Source organism: Calypte anna, chromosome 14 (assembly GCF_003957555.1).
Source record: "Calypte anna isolate BGI_N300 chromosome 14, bCalAnn1_v1.p, whole genome shotgun sequence".
In the NCBI taxonomy this organism is placed as follows: domain Eukaryota; kingdom Metazoa; phylum Chordata; class Aves; order Apodiformes; family Trochilidae; genus Calypte; species Calypte anna.
In genome coordinates this window covers 10,488,047-10,506,069 of record NC_044260.1, presented here as the reverse complement: position 1 = coordinate 10,506,069, position 18,023 = coordinate 10,488,047, and the positions used below count along the sequence as shown (strand labels likewise).

At 47.0% G+C, this 18,023-nt stretch overlaps 1 protein-coding gene across 1 annotated transcript; it reads left to right on the top strand.

Annotated features, from left to right (window-relative positions):
* The first annotated feature begins 1,114 nt into the window (after positions 1 to 1,114).
* On the top strand, positions 1,115 to 6,756 carry ITPRIPL2 (ITPRIP like 2). Its single transcript, XM_030460032.1, has one exon. The coding sequence runs from the start codon at positions 1,115 to 1,117 to the stop codon at positions 3,095 to 3,097; it is 1,983 nt and encodes a 660-aa protein (XP_030315892.1). The 3' UTR covers positions 3,098 to 6,756.
* Positions 6,757 to 18,023: the final 11,267 nt, after the last annotated feature.

Sequence of the window (18,023 nt, the reverse complement as noted above, 5' to 3'; positions counted from 1 at the left end):
TTCTTCTGCAGGTTGAGTGAGCCTGCACCAGCCCTGTCTGGCTCGTGTACTGGGCTGGTGTTTGCACTGGTGAGTCTGGTGTGGCTGCTCACACACTTTCTGCCAGCTGGCTCTGGGTTTGTCCCACTGGCTGGTGAGATGTTGGCATTTTCTTCAGCCTGAGGGTCTCAGGGCTGGCTGGGAGGCTGCAGCAGTTGTCCTGTACTGCAGGTAACACAGTGATAATGCTCAGCTCTCCATCACCCCCTGGGCAGCAGCTGCCTGACAGGCTCAAAGGACTGTGCCAGCTCCTGCAGATGTAGCTGTCAGTCTCCTAAGCATGCATGTGCAGCTAATCAAATCAGCCTTGCATGAAAGGAGAACACAGGATGTCTTGAAAAATCTGTATGCCTGTAGCAAAACCTGAAGGCATGTGAAACACACAGGGCTTGGGGTGTAAAAAAGCACAGGCTGCTAGAAATGGAACTTCTGAGCCAATTCAGCCTTATGGTCAAGAAATACAGTGATGGACAAATGCTGTATAAAGTTGTCTTGTCCTAAATAGAATCACCATAATGACTTGGATCTATGTGGTGTTACAGGGCGTGATTTTCTTTTTTCTCCAAATTTGAAAAGCTCTCTTCACATCTTCAGGTAACTGGAATATATCTAAAGACTTACAGCAGCAGGATAACATGCTTGTTTCTCAGGTTTAATCATTCGATCATCTGAGTAATCTGGGCACAAGAAAAAACCACAAAGGCTTTTGAATTGGTTTCAGCCAATTCAGCTGTTTATACAGCAGCAGTCCAGACACCCTGATGAAGTAACCGTGAAAACTTTCTTGTCCCTTTGGTACCCAGATGCTTGAGCAGAGCTGCAAATGGGAGAGACTCCCCTGCAGTGGTGCAGACCTTTGAAGGTTTCATTTGAGAAAAAATGTGCAACATGGCTCTTGTGCCATGGCACTGCTACCCTGGTGGAAGCACTGCTGCCGCGTGTGGTTACAGAAACACCCAGTTTTACACCAAAAAAACACCACCAAACGTGAAATCTCCTGTTGCAGTGGGGGGAGCATGGAAACGTGTGCTTGGTGCCCACGGAGGGACTGACACTCAGTTCTCGGGCCCGGTGCATGCCGCTACGGGAGCCACGGTGCAAGGGGCGGCGGTGCTCTGCCCAGGGGGAAGGCCCGCAGGGGCTGCGGGGCCCGGGGCCTCGCTCGGTTCGGTCCGGCCCGGGTGCGCCCGACGCTGCCCGCGCACCCTCGGCCCAGTGGCGGGAAGGAAGGAGCGGGCGGTGCCGCTCCCCGCCCCACGGGCGGCCCCGGCCCGACAACGCCCCCGACCCTCACGCCGCGACCGGGCCCGGCGCCCGTGGCATTTCCTCTGAGCTCACTCGGAGGCTGACGCGGCGCCGCTTCCCTCGGAAGAGGAAGCCTGGCAGCGGAGCGGCGGCGGCAGGCAGGGGGGAGCGCGGTGGCCGCCGTGCCGGCAGCGGCGGGGCGAGGCGGGGGGCAGCGGCGCGGCCCGCGCTGGGGGCGAACAGGGCGGAGGCGGGGGGCAGCGGCGGGGGCGGGCACACCCCGCCCGCGGACCCGGGCGGTGGCCACCCCCGTGGCCCGAGCCCCCGCCGCGCCCTGCCCGTCTACACCCTCAACGTGCGGGTCTTCTGGCCGGTGGTGACCGGCCTCTGCACCGCGCTCCTCTGCCTCTACGAGGCCCTGCGGGGCGGCGCGGCCGGGGAGGGCGAGGCGGAGACGAGCTCCGTCCCGCTCCTCAAGGGCTCGGCGCTGCTGCTGCTGGGCTGCCTGCTCGCCCGGTGCTGCGGCGCGGCCGGCGGCGGCCCCAGGCCCGGCGGGGTCCGGGCGGCGGGAGCGGCAGGGTCGCGGCGCAGCGTCCTGGAGAGCTTCTACACGCGGCAGCTGCGGCTCTCGCCCCATGTGCTGGGCCACAGCAAGGCGCACGTCGGGCGCGTCGTGGCTGAGCTGGTGCGAGCCGCCAAGGCGCAGGGGCTGCAGCCGGGGCCGCTGGCCCTCAGCCTGCGCGGGGACTTCGTGTGCATCGGCAGCGCCTACGAGCAGCACAAGGTGCGCAGCCCCGACTGCTTCGACATCCTGGTGCCCCTCCGGCTCCCACCACACCTGGAGCCGCAGCCGCGCAGCGCCGACGGGCTGGGGCCCAGCGGAACATTCGTCTGCGGGCTGCGGGCGAGGTCCGGTTGGCCGCGGCGCTACCGGCCCTTCGCCGAGGGCTTCTGCGTCGAGCTGCAGGGCCGCAGCCACCTCTCCTCCGGGCTGGTGCTGCGCTGGTTCCAGGGCCACCTGCAGCGGTGCCTGGGCGCCGTGCGGTACCGGCTGCAGGACCGCTGCCGCATCAGCCTCTCGGCCTGTCCCGGGCGTCCGCCCACGCTGCACATCGTGCCCTGCTCCGACTACGTCTGCTGCCACATCTCCATGGCCGTGCGCCTCATCCCCGCCATCCCCGTCGGCGACGCGCTCTACCTCACAGCCCTGCCGGCCGAGGGCCCTCTGAGCCCCCCGGCCCCCGAGGCCCTCTGGAGCCTCAACGCTTCGCGGCAGGAGCAGCGGCTGCTGAGCTGGCTGAAGGAACAGGCCCCGGCCTCCTCCTGCCACCTCAAGTGCCTGCAGATCCTCAAGGGCCTGCGGGACCTCCGCGGGCAGAGCCTGGAGGAGCCTTTCTGCTCCCAGTGGGGTCGGGTGCTCTCCTCCTACGTGCTGAAGACGGCTCTCTTCTCCCTGCTGCTGCGGGGGCCTTTGGAGGCCTGGGATGAGCGGTTCCTGGTGGAGCGGCTGGAGGAGCTGGTGCTGTACCTCAGGGACTGCCTGCGCAAGCAGGTGCTGATGCATTTCTTTCTGGGCAACACCAACCTCCCCGAGGCTGTGGCACTGCCCCGCTTCCTCAAGGAAGCCACCCCTGTGAACTTGCTGGCTGCCTTCGATGGGCCCACGCTGGACCTGGCCGCCTTCCAGCTGATCAACACCTGGTTCCAGGCCCCGCTGGTCATCAGGATGTACAGCAGCCCCCGGTACTTGCGGCCACTGCCCACCCCGTGCCGACACATCACCGAGGCCAGGCAGGAGCCACCGGGAGAGTGATTCGGTGCCCAGGAGATTCGGTGTCACTGCTGGGACGAGGCACGCTCCCAGCCCACCCGACCATCGAGAGCCCGCGTCTGCTGAAGGAAGGTGGGATCCATTGAAATGTGGTTCTGTGGCTTTGTCCCTGACCTGAAAAAAACTAGGAAACCAAAACCCAAGACTTAGTGAAATTGTGATCCTTATTTTTCAATCTTGTTGGTTGTTCATGGGGAAAATTGTGAAATTTCTGGGGAAATGCCTTAGTTGAGAAGTGTGATGTTCAGTCAACTGCTAGCAAGCCTGACTTCAGCAGGCTGAAACTGGCATTTCTGGAAATCCACGTTAACTTGGTGCCAAAATGGACCTTTTTCTGAAACTCGACATTTATGATACAAAATCAATTTGGGATTTAAAAATCCTCTAGGTGCAACAACCCTCCCCCCCCCCTCGTGTACCAGAATGCTCTTAAAATGTGATGAGCACTAGAGCATGGGTGTTAATTGCAATTTGAAATGCTCAATGGCATGCTTCAGATTTCCTGTGTAATGGGATACATGATGATTAATAGAAATATGTGCATGTTAATGTAAAATTAAGGAAAAAAGTGAAACCTCTCCAGTAATAGTATGAAGAATCTAGTTTCTGTATTCAAGTGAAGGTTACACTGAAGGGTTGAAATACAGGAACCAAATAGCACTTTATTTTCACAAAGGCCTTCTTTTTTAGGATAATTGGCTGCAGTATATTTTGCTACAGAGGAAGCATTAGTATTTTGTTAAAGGGTTGATGTTAGAATCATCCTGAAGAAAACCATATTTTAATGAAATACCCTGGGGTTTGTTTGTGGTTCCTGTTAAGTTTTTTTTTTTCTGGCTTAGAAATTTGTAGAATTTGCTTTACTTCAAGGACCAACAGCAAAATTATAAAATTCCCCCACCCCCTTTTCTTCTGTGTGGAACAAACCTTAAACCAGTCCAAACCTCAGTGCTGTAAGCTGCCTTCTGCACCCTCCTGCCCTCAGTTAGCAGTTTCATGGGATTTTTGGGTGACTGCCTAAGCTGGTGTCTGATCATGGCAGTATTTTACCAAATAACCTGTTGGGATTTTGTAGTGCAAATTGTTATCTTATTATGAGGAGGGGGAAATGAAGTATTTCAGGGTTCTTCAAAATTGTTAAAGCACTGATTCATGGTACCATTGCAGTCAGAGGCTGTGGATTCTGATGTCCTCTGACGGTAAACATCAGCCAGATAATTTCCACTTCTGACCTGGTAATGTCCCAGCTGCTGGAATATTCTGGTGTATTGTAACACAGCCAGGTCTCTTAAGTGTCCTTAGTTTCTGGTGGAGGTACGTGGTGTATGGGAACCTGATGTGCAAACCCTGTCCCAGGGTGTCAGCAAATTCAGCATTCCAAATCCTTGCTTTTTTGAGTCACCTGCTCAAGTGTTTGATGTATTAAGACCCAAAATGTGTTGCTGAATTGCTGGCATTCAGGAAGCTGAGCATGTGCCTTATTACCCATTATACTGTGTCCTGTGTGAGCAGTCTGAAATGAGTTATAAATGACCAAGTGTGACTTCAGGGAAGCTCTAGGATAACTTGAAGTTACTGATATTTTCCTCCTCTCCCTGACATACGTGGAGATACCAGTGTGCTTTATTCATGGTTCTATGCATCAAAGCACAAACCAAACATTTTCAAAATCTATGAAGTTTTAAAAAAGCTTCTATTTTTTTAGGTGGAAACACCCTCTGGGCAGATGTTTGCCTACTTCTGTGTATTTTTTAACTGCTCTTGCAGTCCTGTTTTCAGGTAATTATAGCCTAGGTCACACCCGCGACTTGGTTTATTTTTATATATGAAGCACTGTGCTTCTTTCTACAAATAGTGTATGTGTAGGTAGTATTGATCCAATGTTCTTTGCACATGGTATTTAAGGCTAAGTGAGCTATCTTGGTATTTTGTTTTGGTTTTTTGGTAGCAGACTATGATATGTATTATTTTTGCAGACTTCTTGGTATTTGAAAAAAATGCCTGCCTTTGAATCCTTTGGCCAAAGAAGAACTAGAGAACAGGTCCAGGGTATTGTGGGTGCCTGAACTCGTGACATAAAACCTTTAGCTCTTAATTCTGGCATCATAACCACTCCCATCAGCTGGTGGTTTGTTTACATCACTGTGCATCCATATCTCTGAAAAGGAATGCATGTCTGGTGTGTATTTAATCTTGCTGCAATACATGGAAATCTGTACTAGACTTGGTAAGGACTTTCTCACTAAAATGTAGTAATGCCAGGAAAAGACAGTTGCATCAGGAAATGCATGGCAAGGAGAGATGGTGAAGATTATAAATGTCTTAGAAAGTGGAAGTTGGGCTGAAGGGTGAGTGAGAATGCTCTCAGTAAAAATGCTCTCAGTAAACTCTCAGTGAAGACACACTGCAAACAGACCATGGAGGAGAGCTAGTGAAAGCAAAGCAGATTTGGAGCATAGGGAGAAAAAGATTTCAGTGGGTTTTGCTTTGACAAATTTTCCAAATATTTTCCCAAGTGATTGAATCCATCAGGGCTGAACAGTGAGTCAAACCCACAGTTTGTTAGCCATGTAGGCAGATCTTCAGTGAGCGTTTGCTCAGCAAGGCATCTCTTGAGTTTGTGATGGCTGGTGAAGGGAGGAAATGCTTCCATGTGCAACCTTAGGGCTGGGCAAGCTTTCTGGAGGAGAGGGGGCATTCTGCCAGCAAGGCAGTGTGTGCCATTGGGAGGTCTGAGCAAATCTCTTAGACTAACTTGTGACTCTGTTGTACAGCTGAGATATGAAGTGTATTTTCTTTATCTGCTGTAAAGCATCATTCATGAGTATGATCAACAAAAAGAGCTGATAAAAGTTGGGTTCTGCTATGGTGTTCATCCACCAAAACATGACAGCACTGATACCTGCAACGTCCTGGAACTTTTATAGGGCCTTATCTGCAAGAGTTACATACAGAGAATTGACCTACATGAGTAATCCTGTGGGCCTTTTGCCTTCTCCCACCCCACAGATACTGTGCACAGAACAAGGTTATGAGTATGTATTTTTTAAGGTTGTAACTGGTACAATGTATCTTGGACTGAGCATGGTAGCCTTTGAGTGTATAAACTGGAACAGAAGCACAGCAGAAAAAGTGTGTGGTTTAGAACTAATGTGGGTGCTTGGTTATTTGTCTACAACATAATTTTGCAAAGACTGTGCAAATGAAGTTGTTTTTATGGAACATTGATTGGGAAGAGGAGTCATGCCTGTTTAGCTCCACTACCAAGTTGCATATATGTGACTTCTTTTTGTATTGAAAAATGTGTATTTCTAAAATACACCATTTCTTCTTATCTGACCAAATATCTTGAAAACATTCCTCCTTTGATTTTGAATTTCTGCAGAGTAATGTAAATTTGAAGTGTCTGTTTGCAATGGACATTCTTGGTACAACTATTTTTTTGCTGGTTAATTATCAGACCAAAGATTAAACTAAAGTGTTCAGCTGCTATTGTTTAAAAAAAAGAAAAAAAGGTGTTTATAGGCTCAAAGTGTCAACCCACTTTAATGAAATGTTCATAAGTTTAATGTCAAAATACATTTGCACTTTCATTGTTTCCAGTAAAAGTCAGTGGTTTTGTTTTAAGGATTCATTGTAGTAATAAACAGCTGTTTTAAAGCATCTGTACCTCAAGACTTGGATTCCTTTTTATCTTCTTTCAGTAAAAGCTACCTGCAGCCACACCACTGTAATGGGCAGGTTTAAGTGCTCTTTAGGAGGAGACTCCTGCAGTGGCAAAACCATGGGAAAGGAGGAAATCCATTTCTTGGGAGTTGTGCAGGGAGGAGATTGGAGCCAGGACTGGGGCGTGGCGGGCACTGTCGTGGTGTTATTGACTTTTGAAGTGGAGCACTGTGGGGTTTGTGGGTGTTTTGCTAAGAGGTTAAGAAGGATTCTGTTCTTATTTCCCTGGCACTAGTTTCAGGTAGCTGCATAAAATTGGCTTTTTCTGATGCTTAAGGAAGAGCTTGGACTTCATATCACAGTAGCTGTGTGAGTTTTTTCGGTGGGACATGTGCAAACACGTCTCTGTTCCAAACTAGTAGGTCACACTTAATCAAACATGGAAAAAGTCCTGCTGAAGGCAGCAGGAGTGGTGTGGCTGGGCCAGCAAATTACCTGTCCTTTATTTGTCTTTGGTGAGGTGCCAGAGCTGTACACTCATGGCTTGTGCTGCTGATGTTCCCTATTAAAGAATGAAACAAGGGCAAGACCCCTTGCTTTTTAATCACTAAATCTAGGCTCAAAATAACCATTTCCAGATCTTGGTGTGGTGTGTGTTACCTTGCAGGGAGTGGCTCCTGTAGGTGGGGGTGTGCAGGGCAGAGGCAGCCTGGCAAGCAGCCAGGAATGTCAGTGGGGTGAATGTCATTCCTTTAGTGTCCATCCTCAGTCACCCCAGGCAGTGCAGAGGAAGTGTTTTTAGAGCTTTAATAGCATTATCGCATATTAATGGCTTCCTTTAAAAGCAATAACTATCTTCTGGTCTCAATTCCTTGCTCTGAAATATTTTTCTGAAGCCTGAGTTTCTATTCAGCAGAAAATCATTGCAGATACACAGGAGTTTCCTTTACCGATAAATCTCTTAACAAAAAATTAACTGGCCTAAGGACTTGCATGCTTGGTGTTTAAAGAAAAGCCTGTTTGCATCCAACTCACTGTATAAGTCATTTAAAATCTTTCCATCCCTGTGCAAATACCTTTCTTGTAATGCTGCCAAGGTCAGTAGTGAATTGCTGATTAAGTACTGCTAATGCAAGTTAAAGCTGCCTGGAGGGGAAGGGACTCTTATTTGTGCATCCCATTTCATAAGGCTCCAGGAAACTTCAGACATGAGAAATTTGCTTCTCTAGGCTGGTGTGTTTCCTGTGTCACCTCTTTAAATGTCTGCCCAGTGAGTCTTCCCTGAGGTGACATTCTGGCTGATGATAATTAATTTGAGTAGCTGGCAGAGAAGCAGCCAGCCCTGCTTTTGCTGGGCTGATAGCTCTGGGAAGCTGGTGGTTGATGTAGGGGGCAAGCACCTGCACCCCTTTAAGCATGTGGATTCACCTTCAGTGCTTGCTGAAGCTTTGGAGCACAGGGCTCTGCTTACTTGGAGGTCTGAGTTCCCAGCTCCAAAAGAAACAGGATATGGAGGGCTGACTGTACATGGGTCTGCCTGTACATTGCTTTGGCATCGTGGGTGTCTCAAACATGCTATAAAGAGACTACCTGTGCTCTTGTGTCTGTGCTTGCAGTGTCCTGTTTTAAATTACTGACCAAGAATTGGCATATTTGCAACTCCTTTAAAAGAGATTCATAGCACCACAATGCTTGATGCACTACAGAGCTACAGATAACATATGTTCTGTGTCTGTGAGACACAGAATCCTGTCTCAGGCAGGAGTCAAATAATGATTTACGTGCAAAACTCCTTAAAGGTTACAAATGTGTATGCATCAAATGTCACCCTGTACCAGTCTTCTGTGTTAAGGAAGCTTTTTTTTTTTTTTTAACCTCTTTAAAGAATAACAGTGCTGATTCAGAGACTCAGAAGATTTCTGTGCGCTCAATGGTGTGCGTTTCTTGGAATCACTGGGAAATTTTTCCTCCCTAAAACCAAGACCAAAGCTGCAAACAGAATAATGAGTTCTTGGGGCTGGGCTGGATGTGACAAGGGTTTGCTGGTGTTTTCATGATACTTGTGATCCTCCTCAAGCTTCTATCTCCACCACCAAGAGTCCATGCAATAATCTGGATAGGGAAATAAAAAAAGGGAGCTTAGGAATTGAGGTGACAGGAGTGATGAGGTTTGTGATGTGAGGGTTAATATTTATTAAATTAAGGATGAAAAATTAGTCTAGAGGTAGATTTCTAGTGGAGAAACAGGAAGAGTTGCTTTAGATTCACACTGATAGAAACCTGCAAACTGGAGAAAAAGGAAGAACAGAAGAAAATCCAACAAGATAGCCCCACTTCTCCACTGTGATCTCAGCCTGCACCTTTCCGGTTTCGAACAGGGGAGAAGAGGAACTCCGAGCAAATTAGCATTGCAAGCCCTGCTTTGGAGGAGGGGGGAAGGGAGAGAGCAACTCTTGGCTTGCTCTTCCAGTGTTTTATTCTGTGCAAAATGAGAATGATGGAATCCTGTTCTCCCATCAAGGGAAGGAGTGCGTGGGAACCATTTGTGAATCTGTCTCCTGTGCTGTGCCTGGTTTTAAAGACAAATTCCAGTCGAAATCCAGCCAGGTTTACATATGTAGGAAACTGCTCCTAATTTTCCCAGTTCCTGCAGGCATGGCCCTGGGAGCCACTCCACTGCCTGTGCAAGTGAAGTGCTGGAGCAGCAGCAGCTACAGAGGAAATGAGTCATTCCTCTATTTCTGTTGCAAAAGACTTCTTGGCACTGTGCAATGCATTTAGGAATATATTCTTAAAGGTTCTTGGAAATTTGCCTCCTAGGACCACGTCTAGGCATACAAACATCAGTGTATGAACAGGCACATTACAGATTTTCATTTGATTTTAAATAGGCTGTGCAGGCTTGGCTTCCACAGGGAGGTTGTCTTCAGGGTCTTCTTCCAGCTGTTATTTCATGCTGCTGTCAGCTCTGTGTCTGCTGGTAGAGGGGCTGCTGCCAAAGAGGTGGTTGTAGAGGGCTATTACTGTGTCTTCTGAGCATCTGATTCTGTCACACATACTTGGAGGCTTGTTTAAATGTGTTTCAAAAACAAGAAACTCACCAGTCATAAGGGTTGTGGATCATGGGCACTTCTCCAGAAGGTATTTCTGCATGGAACCTGTGTTTTCCCAGAAGATATTTAAGTCCATTCAGACCCTACCAAATCTAATGATGTCTCCTGAATATTAAAAAAAAAGGGCAGTGGGTTGGAGAACAGCAATAGTCTCTGATACTCTGACAAACCAATAAAATAATTTCTCTCCTTTTATTTCAGTGTGGTGTTTTCCAGAGTGCTGCAACCAGAATCTGAACTGGCTGTGTGTAGGATGGCTGGTTTAAGAGGCCTGGTACACGAGGCATGACCTGGTAAGGAAGCATCAGTTGTTTCTCTCCATCTCCTCACTGCAGCCCTGGCAATAAAGCAGACTGGCACTCAATTGTAAGTTCTGCTGCAAGAACACAGGAGATCTTGTAAGAAATTAGCGAACTGTTTGTTTTCAAATCTTGTAGGATCTTAACTTATTCAGAAACAAATCAAGTCTTGGCCAAAGCTTTGTTTGTGCCTGAGGATGAGTTTCTTCTAGCAGTCTGTTCATTTTTTGGCTCCTTGAGTGGCTGTCTTGAAGTGGAGTCTTTGTGATGGCTTGGACTGAGCACACCAATTCCAGCAGAGCAGTGGCAATGCAACTATCCCATGACATTTACCCCTCACATTTTAAAAGTGCTCCTTAAAATGTTTCCACTTTCAGTATAAAGAAATGGTGGGAGCCAGAGGGAGAGGGGCTGATATCAAAACACACTAGTTTGTGTGGTTTGGCTTTAGGGAATTATAGTAGTACTCAAAGAAACTGTGCAAATCCAGAGCTTGTGTGAGCAGCAGTGTTTTGAGTTTGCCTCTTGAAATCATTCTTATTAGCCAAAACGTTTATAGGGGAACATAATGAGCATTCAACACTCAAATAATTCCTCAAGAAAGAATCATTATGGTTGTCCAAAACGATCCCTGTGTTAAGTGGCAATTAAGAGCTAATTGTAATGAGATGCTGTGGGATGAAATTAGTATCCAACTTAAAGTGACAACAGAAACATCCATGTACATAAGATGGAGGGGAAATGGTGGGAGAAGAGGTAGAGTAAGGAATGCAGCATCAGTACTGCAAGGAGGGGCAGGTACATCACCTTGGCCAGGTTGTCATGAGAAGAGTCAGTCCTCAGTGGAAAATTACCCTTTTCTGACCCTGGGATTTGCATGAGCTTCTTCTGCCAAGGGTTTCAGAGCTTGTGGCTTTTTTGGAAGCAGGTTGTGGTTTCAGCTCTTCTTTCTATCTCCTGAAATGGCAGGTGGTGAAAGCACTGTTCCCTCCTCTCCAGTAGATGGAGGGGTAGAACATCTGCCTCAAAAAGGGCTGCTTTGGTGGGGAATTAATATTTTCAGCTGATAAAGACATTTCATGAAGTGCACAGGTATTTTGTTTGAATAAACTCTTGCTCTCTGTGGTCAGCAAACACAGCTGCCTCAGACTCTTCTGCTCTCTGCCCCCAAGTCCTCATATACTTGAGTTGGGAGGCAGTCAGGGATACAACACACATGCAGATGTAAGTGTGAGAGCTGCAGAGCAGAAAGGAACTTGGGGTGAATAATGAGCTGCTCAGATTGAACAGGGAAGCACACACATCCTGGGAATGCTCACCTGCTGCTTTGGCATGTCTTTGCCCTTTGAGAGCAACAAGGGTTTGTTTGCAGCCAATATTCCCCCTCCCTGATGGGTCCAGGCTTGCAGAGGAGGCAGGTCCTTGGCAGTGAAGGGAGCAGGCTGATAACTCCCTTCTTCCTCCCATGCAGTATTTTTATAACCTTTTAATCCCAGCAGAACAGGATGGAGATCACACGCTGGCCACAGCCACTTCATTTCTTCCAGTGGGGAAGGAGGCCAGGATGAGATAGGATTTATTTTTTCCCATTTGCTGTTTGGAAACTTATTTGCATTGTTAATGAGGTTCCCAGCACGATGATGCAAACGGGATACTGCAGGGAGGGGAACATGTAAGCTTCCTCCCTTGAGAGAGAACTAATAATGTAGTCCTTAACTCATACAAAATGCTTTTCAGAGGTCAGTAGATACCCAGTTTGTCACCCCTGATGGCAGGTGACACTGGTTGAAGCTACTGGCATGGTAGGATGAGGCACCAGAGAGAGCTGGACCAGTACCAGGACATCAGTTGGAAACAGAGACATCTTCCCTGACAGCATCCCTCGATTGGCTGCAAGTTACCAGGCACAGTCTGAGGGGAAGAACACACTGTGCTGCTTCCTATGTAACAGAGAGAGCAATCCTGAGAACAAACAGGTCCTGTCTCATCTATAAGTACAGATTTCTCCAGGGGAACACCCAGGAGCAAGGAGGAGTTTTATCACCTGGATTTGAGCAGCTCCTGGAGACTTTTGCATATGAGGTTGGCTCAGCCTGTAAGAGAGTTTTGCCTTCCAAGTATGGCTCTAAATGTGAAGAGCAGAGAGCACATCGTGTTGCTCTGTGCAGTGATTTTGCCTTCCATTAATGTCCAGGGAAGGAAATTTTAATTCAGAAAAGAATTGGTCCATTTATATTGATTTTATTTAGCTGGATTTACAGGCTCCCTCTTCAGCAAGTGGAAGTCCTAGTGAAAACACTTCAGGGTAAATGCATAGGGATGGGATATAAGGGAAAAAAAATCAACAGAAAGAAACAAGTGAAACCAAGTTCCCTATGAGACAGAAATATTCAGTAATTTCATGTATTTCTTACCTATAGCACTGCAGTGCTTTAGAATGCAAATTACCCATTTAACCCACCCAGTTTAGCTCTACTGCATAATAGAGTACTTTGCACATCTGCTTAATATGATGGGAAAACCAGAGGTAACCATCACTGCTGCTGCGAAGGGATGGTTGGAAAAGGAGCCTTCTGTAATAAAAGTAGTCCTGCCCTTTTGAACCTGTTGAGTTCTGAAGTCAACATGGGCATATTTTTGCAAATGATGATTTGGTGTTTGAAGCTGAATGATCCTAAACTCATCTCCGTAGCTGTTCCTTTGCAGCTCAGAAGAGTTTTTATTGCTGTTGATACTGTTTTTTTTTTCCAAAGGCTTCAAGCAATCTCTGCTTTTCACTTTTGATGATTTGTTTCATAATTGAAAAGCTTTTCTCTTACCAGATGAATTTAAATGGTTTTGGATAACTTTTGCTACATGTTACATCTGCACAGCCTGGGGCTCAGTTAAAAAGCCTTGCTGATTTAGTTCAAGGAACTGTGCTTGGCCACATCTGTTTCTGTCTTAACTTATGGCTTTAGGCAACTACTGGAAAGGGGAGAACTGTAAATGCTGGTTCCTCCCCCTCCTCTTTCTAGGTCTCTGAGTTTTAATAGTCATATGAATAGTAAACGGAATATTTAAAATTGTGGTGTATTAAATCAGTGTGAATCAAATAGGAAGAGTCATAGCATAGTTATTCAAGCAGCCTCTAGAGGATGAGACTTCTTCTAAAATAAGTTGTCGTTTGAGTTTGTAGCACAACCAAATCCCTCAGCATTTATCTTATAATTTTATCCTTGGGTCTCAGAGTGACTACCTTGAATAACTGTGAGTCTGAGTTTGTCTTATTCTGTAAAATCCCACGTTATGACCTTTTTGGAAGATATCCTCTTACTTTTTAAGATGGGCATGGGAAGTATCTTGATTGTCTTTACCTCTAAATTGTGTCACTTTGGAGACCTGGGTTCTGTCCCTCATTCCCCTTCATCAGGGCCCTGCTGCATCCCCCCCCAGGGCCTGGAAAGCCACATCTGCAGCTCCCATCCAGCTCCTTGTGGTAGGAATTCTTCTTCTTCTGCTGGATTTGTCTTCCTGAGAAATGGGGATACTACTTCTTGCCTTCAGAAAGGCTGATGTTGCTCATTTCTAAGTCATTAGATTAAAACAAGCACTAAGTAGAAATGTTCTATAAAAATAGAGCTCATTTCCTTAGGAATTTGCTTCAGTGAGGACCGTGAGATAGTTTCTCTCTAATGGATTATATGACAAAAATAGCTCTGTCCCATGTCTGCAAACAGTTGGAAATAGGAGCCTGGAAAAGAAATCTAGCAGCTAACTCCTCACTCAGCCCTAGAGTTTGAATAAATCAGTCAGAAACAAGATGAATTACAAAAGCAACTGAAAAACTGAACCTCTCTATAAATATAGCATTCTCTCCTCGGAAGTCTGAAAATACTCTGGCTTTTTAGCATGACCCAAAGCACACCATATCCAAGTTTTTTTGGCCTAAAAAGCAGGGAGAGCGTTCCAAAGCAGAAGAGTCCTGGCAGTGCTGTGCCTTCCCCAGGGGACTCTCCTGCTGCTGAAGTTGCACTAAGTCAAGAGGGACTCTGGGAGCAAGTGAGTCCCAGGCCAGAGAGGTCCTGTCTTTATTACAAAATGGGGTCGTTGAAAGTGCACGACCTCAAATTCACGTTTTCACCCGTGACTCAGCAGTCACCCATTGCCTTCAAGCTGCTGGCAATGCTCAGCTGACACAGAGTGACACTTTGGGAAGCCACCAAGGGCTCTGCTGCAGGTTGAGAGAGAGCTGGGCAGCAGGTTGGAACCCGGCATGACCTCACCTGGTGGTGGTGGCTCCCTCAGGTACAGCTTTCCTTTGGGGAGGGAGGAGCTCAGATTTGAGAGCTCGATAGAATAATCCGGGGTGGCTGCTCCCTGGGAGGTGGCATGCCCTTTGGCTGGGGTTTTTATCTCTGTTTACTATAGAAATAGCTTTAGTAGATTATGCTGTGTCATTCAGTTCCCTGCCAGAATGTGTGTTAAAGACAAAATAGAAAGCGTGCGAGTGCAAGAGAGGAGCTGTAATTTTTATGACACAAGCAAGGCCATTATAAATTATATGAGGCAATGAGGATCTGAAGATTTCAGATCAAATTTAGCCACTTTAACTGGAGACTTAAGAAAAGAGAAAACTGTGCTTTTACTGGCATTGCCAATTAGGGAGCTGCCAGGTGGCCAGTTAATAATGCAGATGTGAGGCAGAAGATGCAGGATCAGCAGAGGCTGTTTCTGAAGTGAAGCAGAGGAGTGCTCTCCTCCTGCTTTCCAGGGCACAGGGACAAGACACCCACCAAGGCATGGATGGTCTCTGCTGGGACATAGCTGGGGCCAAAGGCAGGTGTATAGTTTGTTACTTTCTCCTTCAACAGCTGGGGTAGATCTGCTTCTCAAAGCCCAGCTTGCACTCCCAAATAGGGCTATTTACCTATTTTTTTCCCCTGCTGTGTGTCACTCCACTGCCTGGGGTCTCTAAATCAGTGTCCTTGTCTCTCCTGGGTTGTATGGGACAGTCTTTCTGCTAGTTGCCCAGAACTTCTTGAATAAAAAAACCTCATGGACTTGCCTCTTCAGGATACAAACCCAAGGCACAAAAATGCTTGAAAATCTACAGAGAGAAACTTCATGTCCATTAAATCTTCAGGGAGAAAAAAAATGTTGCTTGAGATAGCTCTGGAAGAGTGAATCGAAGATGCCTTTGTTGGAGGGGTGGTGCTGTGGGGGAAGGAAGATAATCCTGTAATGATGAAAGAATCTGGACCTTTGTGGGCTGCCACCAGCAGTGGGGAAGCCCCAGCTACAGTGGCTTGCCATTTTTGAGAACATCTGGAGATAAGAAGCTTATATACAGGCAAAATGGTAGCTGGCTATTCCAGCAAGCTCAGAGATGATGATAAGGATTTGGCAGATGAACAGCAGGAGAAGCCAACTCATCTCTGGCACTGCACTTGTCCTTCTCTCTTCCCCCTTAAAGCAGAAAGCTCTGCTATAGGAAGATTCAAATAAAAATTCTTTGACCTATCCATCAGATTTCTTTCCTTTCTTTCTCCACTTCTTTCAGAGTGGTGCTCTTCTCAACTTTAGGGCATGAAGCAATTGAAAGTCTCTGACAAGGGTCTGAAAGCCACACAGACATGGCATTTTGAATAGCAGCAGCCTTTGTTCTGGGTTTGTCTGAGAAGCTGCTGAGCTGATTTACAGTGCTGGAGGTAGATTCTGCTACTTGCTGGGCTGGTTGTAATGATTCAAGTGTGTGCTCTGGATGTGGCTGATGTTATTCCTGATGTGTATTAATACCAGAGAGAATAGAAATCTACCATAAAATCATATTCTACAAAAGCAGCGTTGATTTCTTTGTTTTTGGTGTAGAAATTTTGCATTTGCAGGCTTCCCCATCTGCATTGCAGCCATTACATGTGGGAAGTATGGAATGTGTCTTATCAGACACAGAGCATGCACAGCAAAGGACATCCAAAGGTTATGTTGTCATCATGTCAAATGGGTCTGTTTATTCTGAGTGCTGTAGAGGCAGAGCTTAATCAGAGCATCAGCCATATGCAGATTTGAAATTAGATTTTACAATAACCACCTGTCTGCTCTTTCAAATCCATCATGTTCTTTGGGCTAGAGCTGTGCTTGCTTATGAATAGATGTGCTGGGAGAACGTAATCTAAAAGCCTTTATGTGACACTGTAAAAGGCACTTAAATGCATGTATATGTATGAGTGTGCAAGGGAAGTATATCTATTTTATAGCTCTTTGCTAGAGTCTGCTACTAAAGCAGGTGGGGGGAAAAAGGGCATTTTTCCATGTAAAAATCAAGCATATTAGTGAACCCCCCTATAAAACTTCTGCTCTTCTTTTAGGGTTCTCATTATATGTGTCAGCCAAAAAAAAAAAAAAAAGCCATTGACAACTAATGCAGCATTTGATCTTTCTCTGTCCTAAACTTTTTTTAAAAAGAAGTATATGCATGCACACATGTAATGTTTATATAGTGAGGCATGCCACAGTTTTTGTGACTCACAGCAATCTGCCTTTAACGAGTCAAAAAAATCTGTCTGATAAGTTTAGGCCCCACTCTGCTACACTGTAACGTGAAAAAAAATATAATAATCCATGTGTTCACCTACTGCAAGCTGCATCAAGGCTCTGGTGAGTCAAGATGAAAAGAGCAACAATATTCAAAGTAAAGGCTGACATTTTAAACACTGGCACTTGGAAAGGAGTGGAATTAAAAAGAATTGCAGAGCAAAAATTGACAAACAAGTTGTTATCCCAGTTTAACCATACGCTCAAAACTGCCTGAGACAAATAAGTACGTTTTTGCTTCTTTTTCCCCTTGCTTATCTCCACTGGGGTAATGATTCTTCTGAAGCAGTAGATGCTCTCCCGAGGGAAAAATATAATTTATTTTTTTAATTCAGAGCATGGCCCTTCCCACGGAAGTCTACACTGGAGTTTTTCATTTAATTCAATGAAAACTTAAATGGGCCATTAAATGAAATCGCTAATGGAGGAGTTTTCCAAAGCCATCCTGCCCCAGGGGCTCCCTCCCTCCTCACCACAAGGAGCAGCAGTGACCCGCGTTTCCAGCCTGGCCAACACCCGGAGCCGTGGGTATCCCCTTCCGCGGAGCTGGGGATGCTTTTACCATTTCAGTATTTTTACCATTCTCCCCAACAAGCTGACATGTATCGGGGTGGTTGTGAGTCAGGAAGTACCCTGCAGCACACAGCTGCCAAACATCTGGTGAGCCTGAGCTGTGAGCCACTGCCCAGGGTTCAGTGTCCATCCATGTGCCAGGCAGGGGCCAGAAGTGTAGCCAGAGTTTTCATCCAAAGCTGAAGGCAGAAGCCTTTTTTTCACAGCAAGGTTAAGAAGCCTCTCATTTGTGTGGTACCAAGGTGGTGCTCAAGAGGAAGAGCCCTAAATCTCCCCCTTTCCTGTGCTTTCCCTTTGTAGGATTTTGACTTCAAAAGAGTGAGTGCTTTCCTACTCGAGCTTTCCCACGTGGTGGGATTTTCCCCTCGCAGACCCTCATCCCCTCCTGGCCTGCCTCTGGCTAGGACCAGACCTGTCATCACAGGGCCATGAAGCCAAGCAAGGTGATGCTCAGTGTGGTATGGGGGATAAAAGCTCACTCCTTACTCCAGCTCCTCATCTTCGCTTGGAAAGATGCAAGTATGCTCAGGAACCAGCCGCATCCCCGCTGGCACTCGGCGTGTTACAGCCCCTCTCTCACAGCCAGCGAGCTCTGGGATGGAAACCACTGCTCTCTGCATCGCTTTATCAGCCCCGGCCACCGCTCTTCCCGCGCTGCACCCGCTCCATCCCTACGTGCCTCAG

Bases quoted from the DNA above. Each gene is read 5' to 3' on its own strand.
- ITPRIPL2 (XM_030460032.1), top strand. From the start codon at position 1,115: ATGCCGCTACGGGAGCCACGGTGCAAGGGGCGGCGGTGCTCTGCCCAG.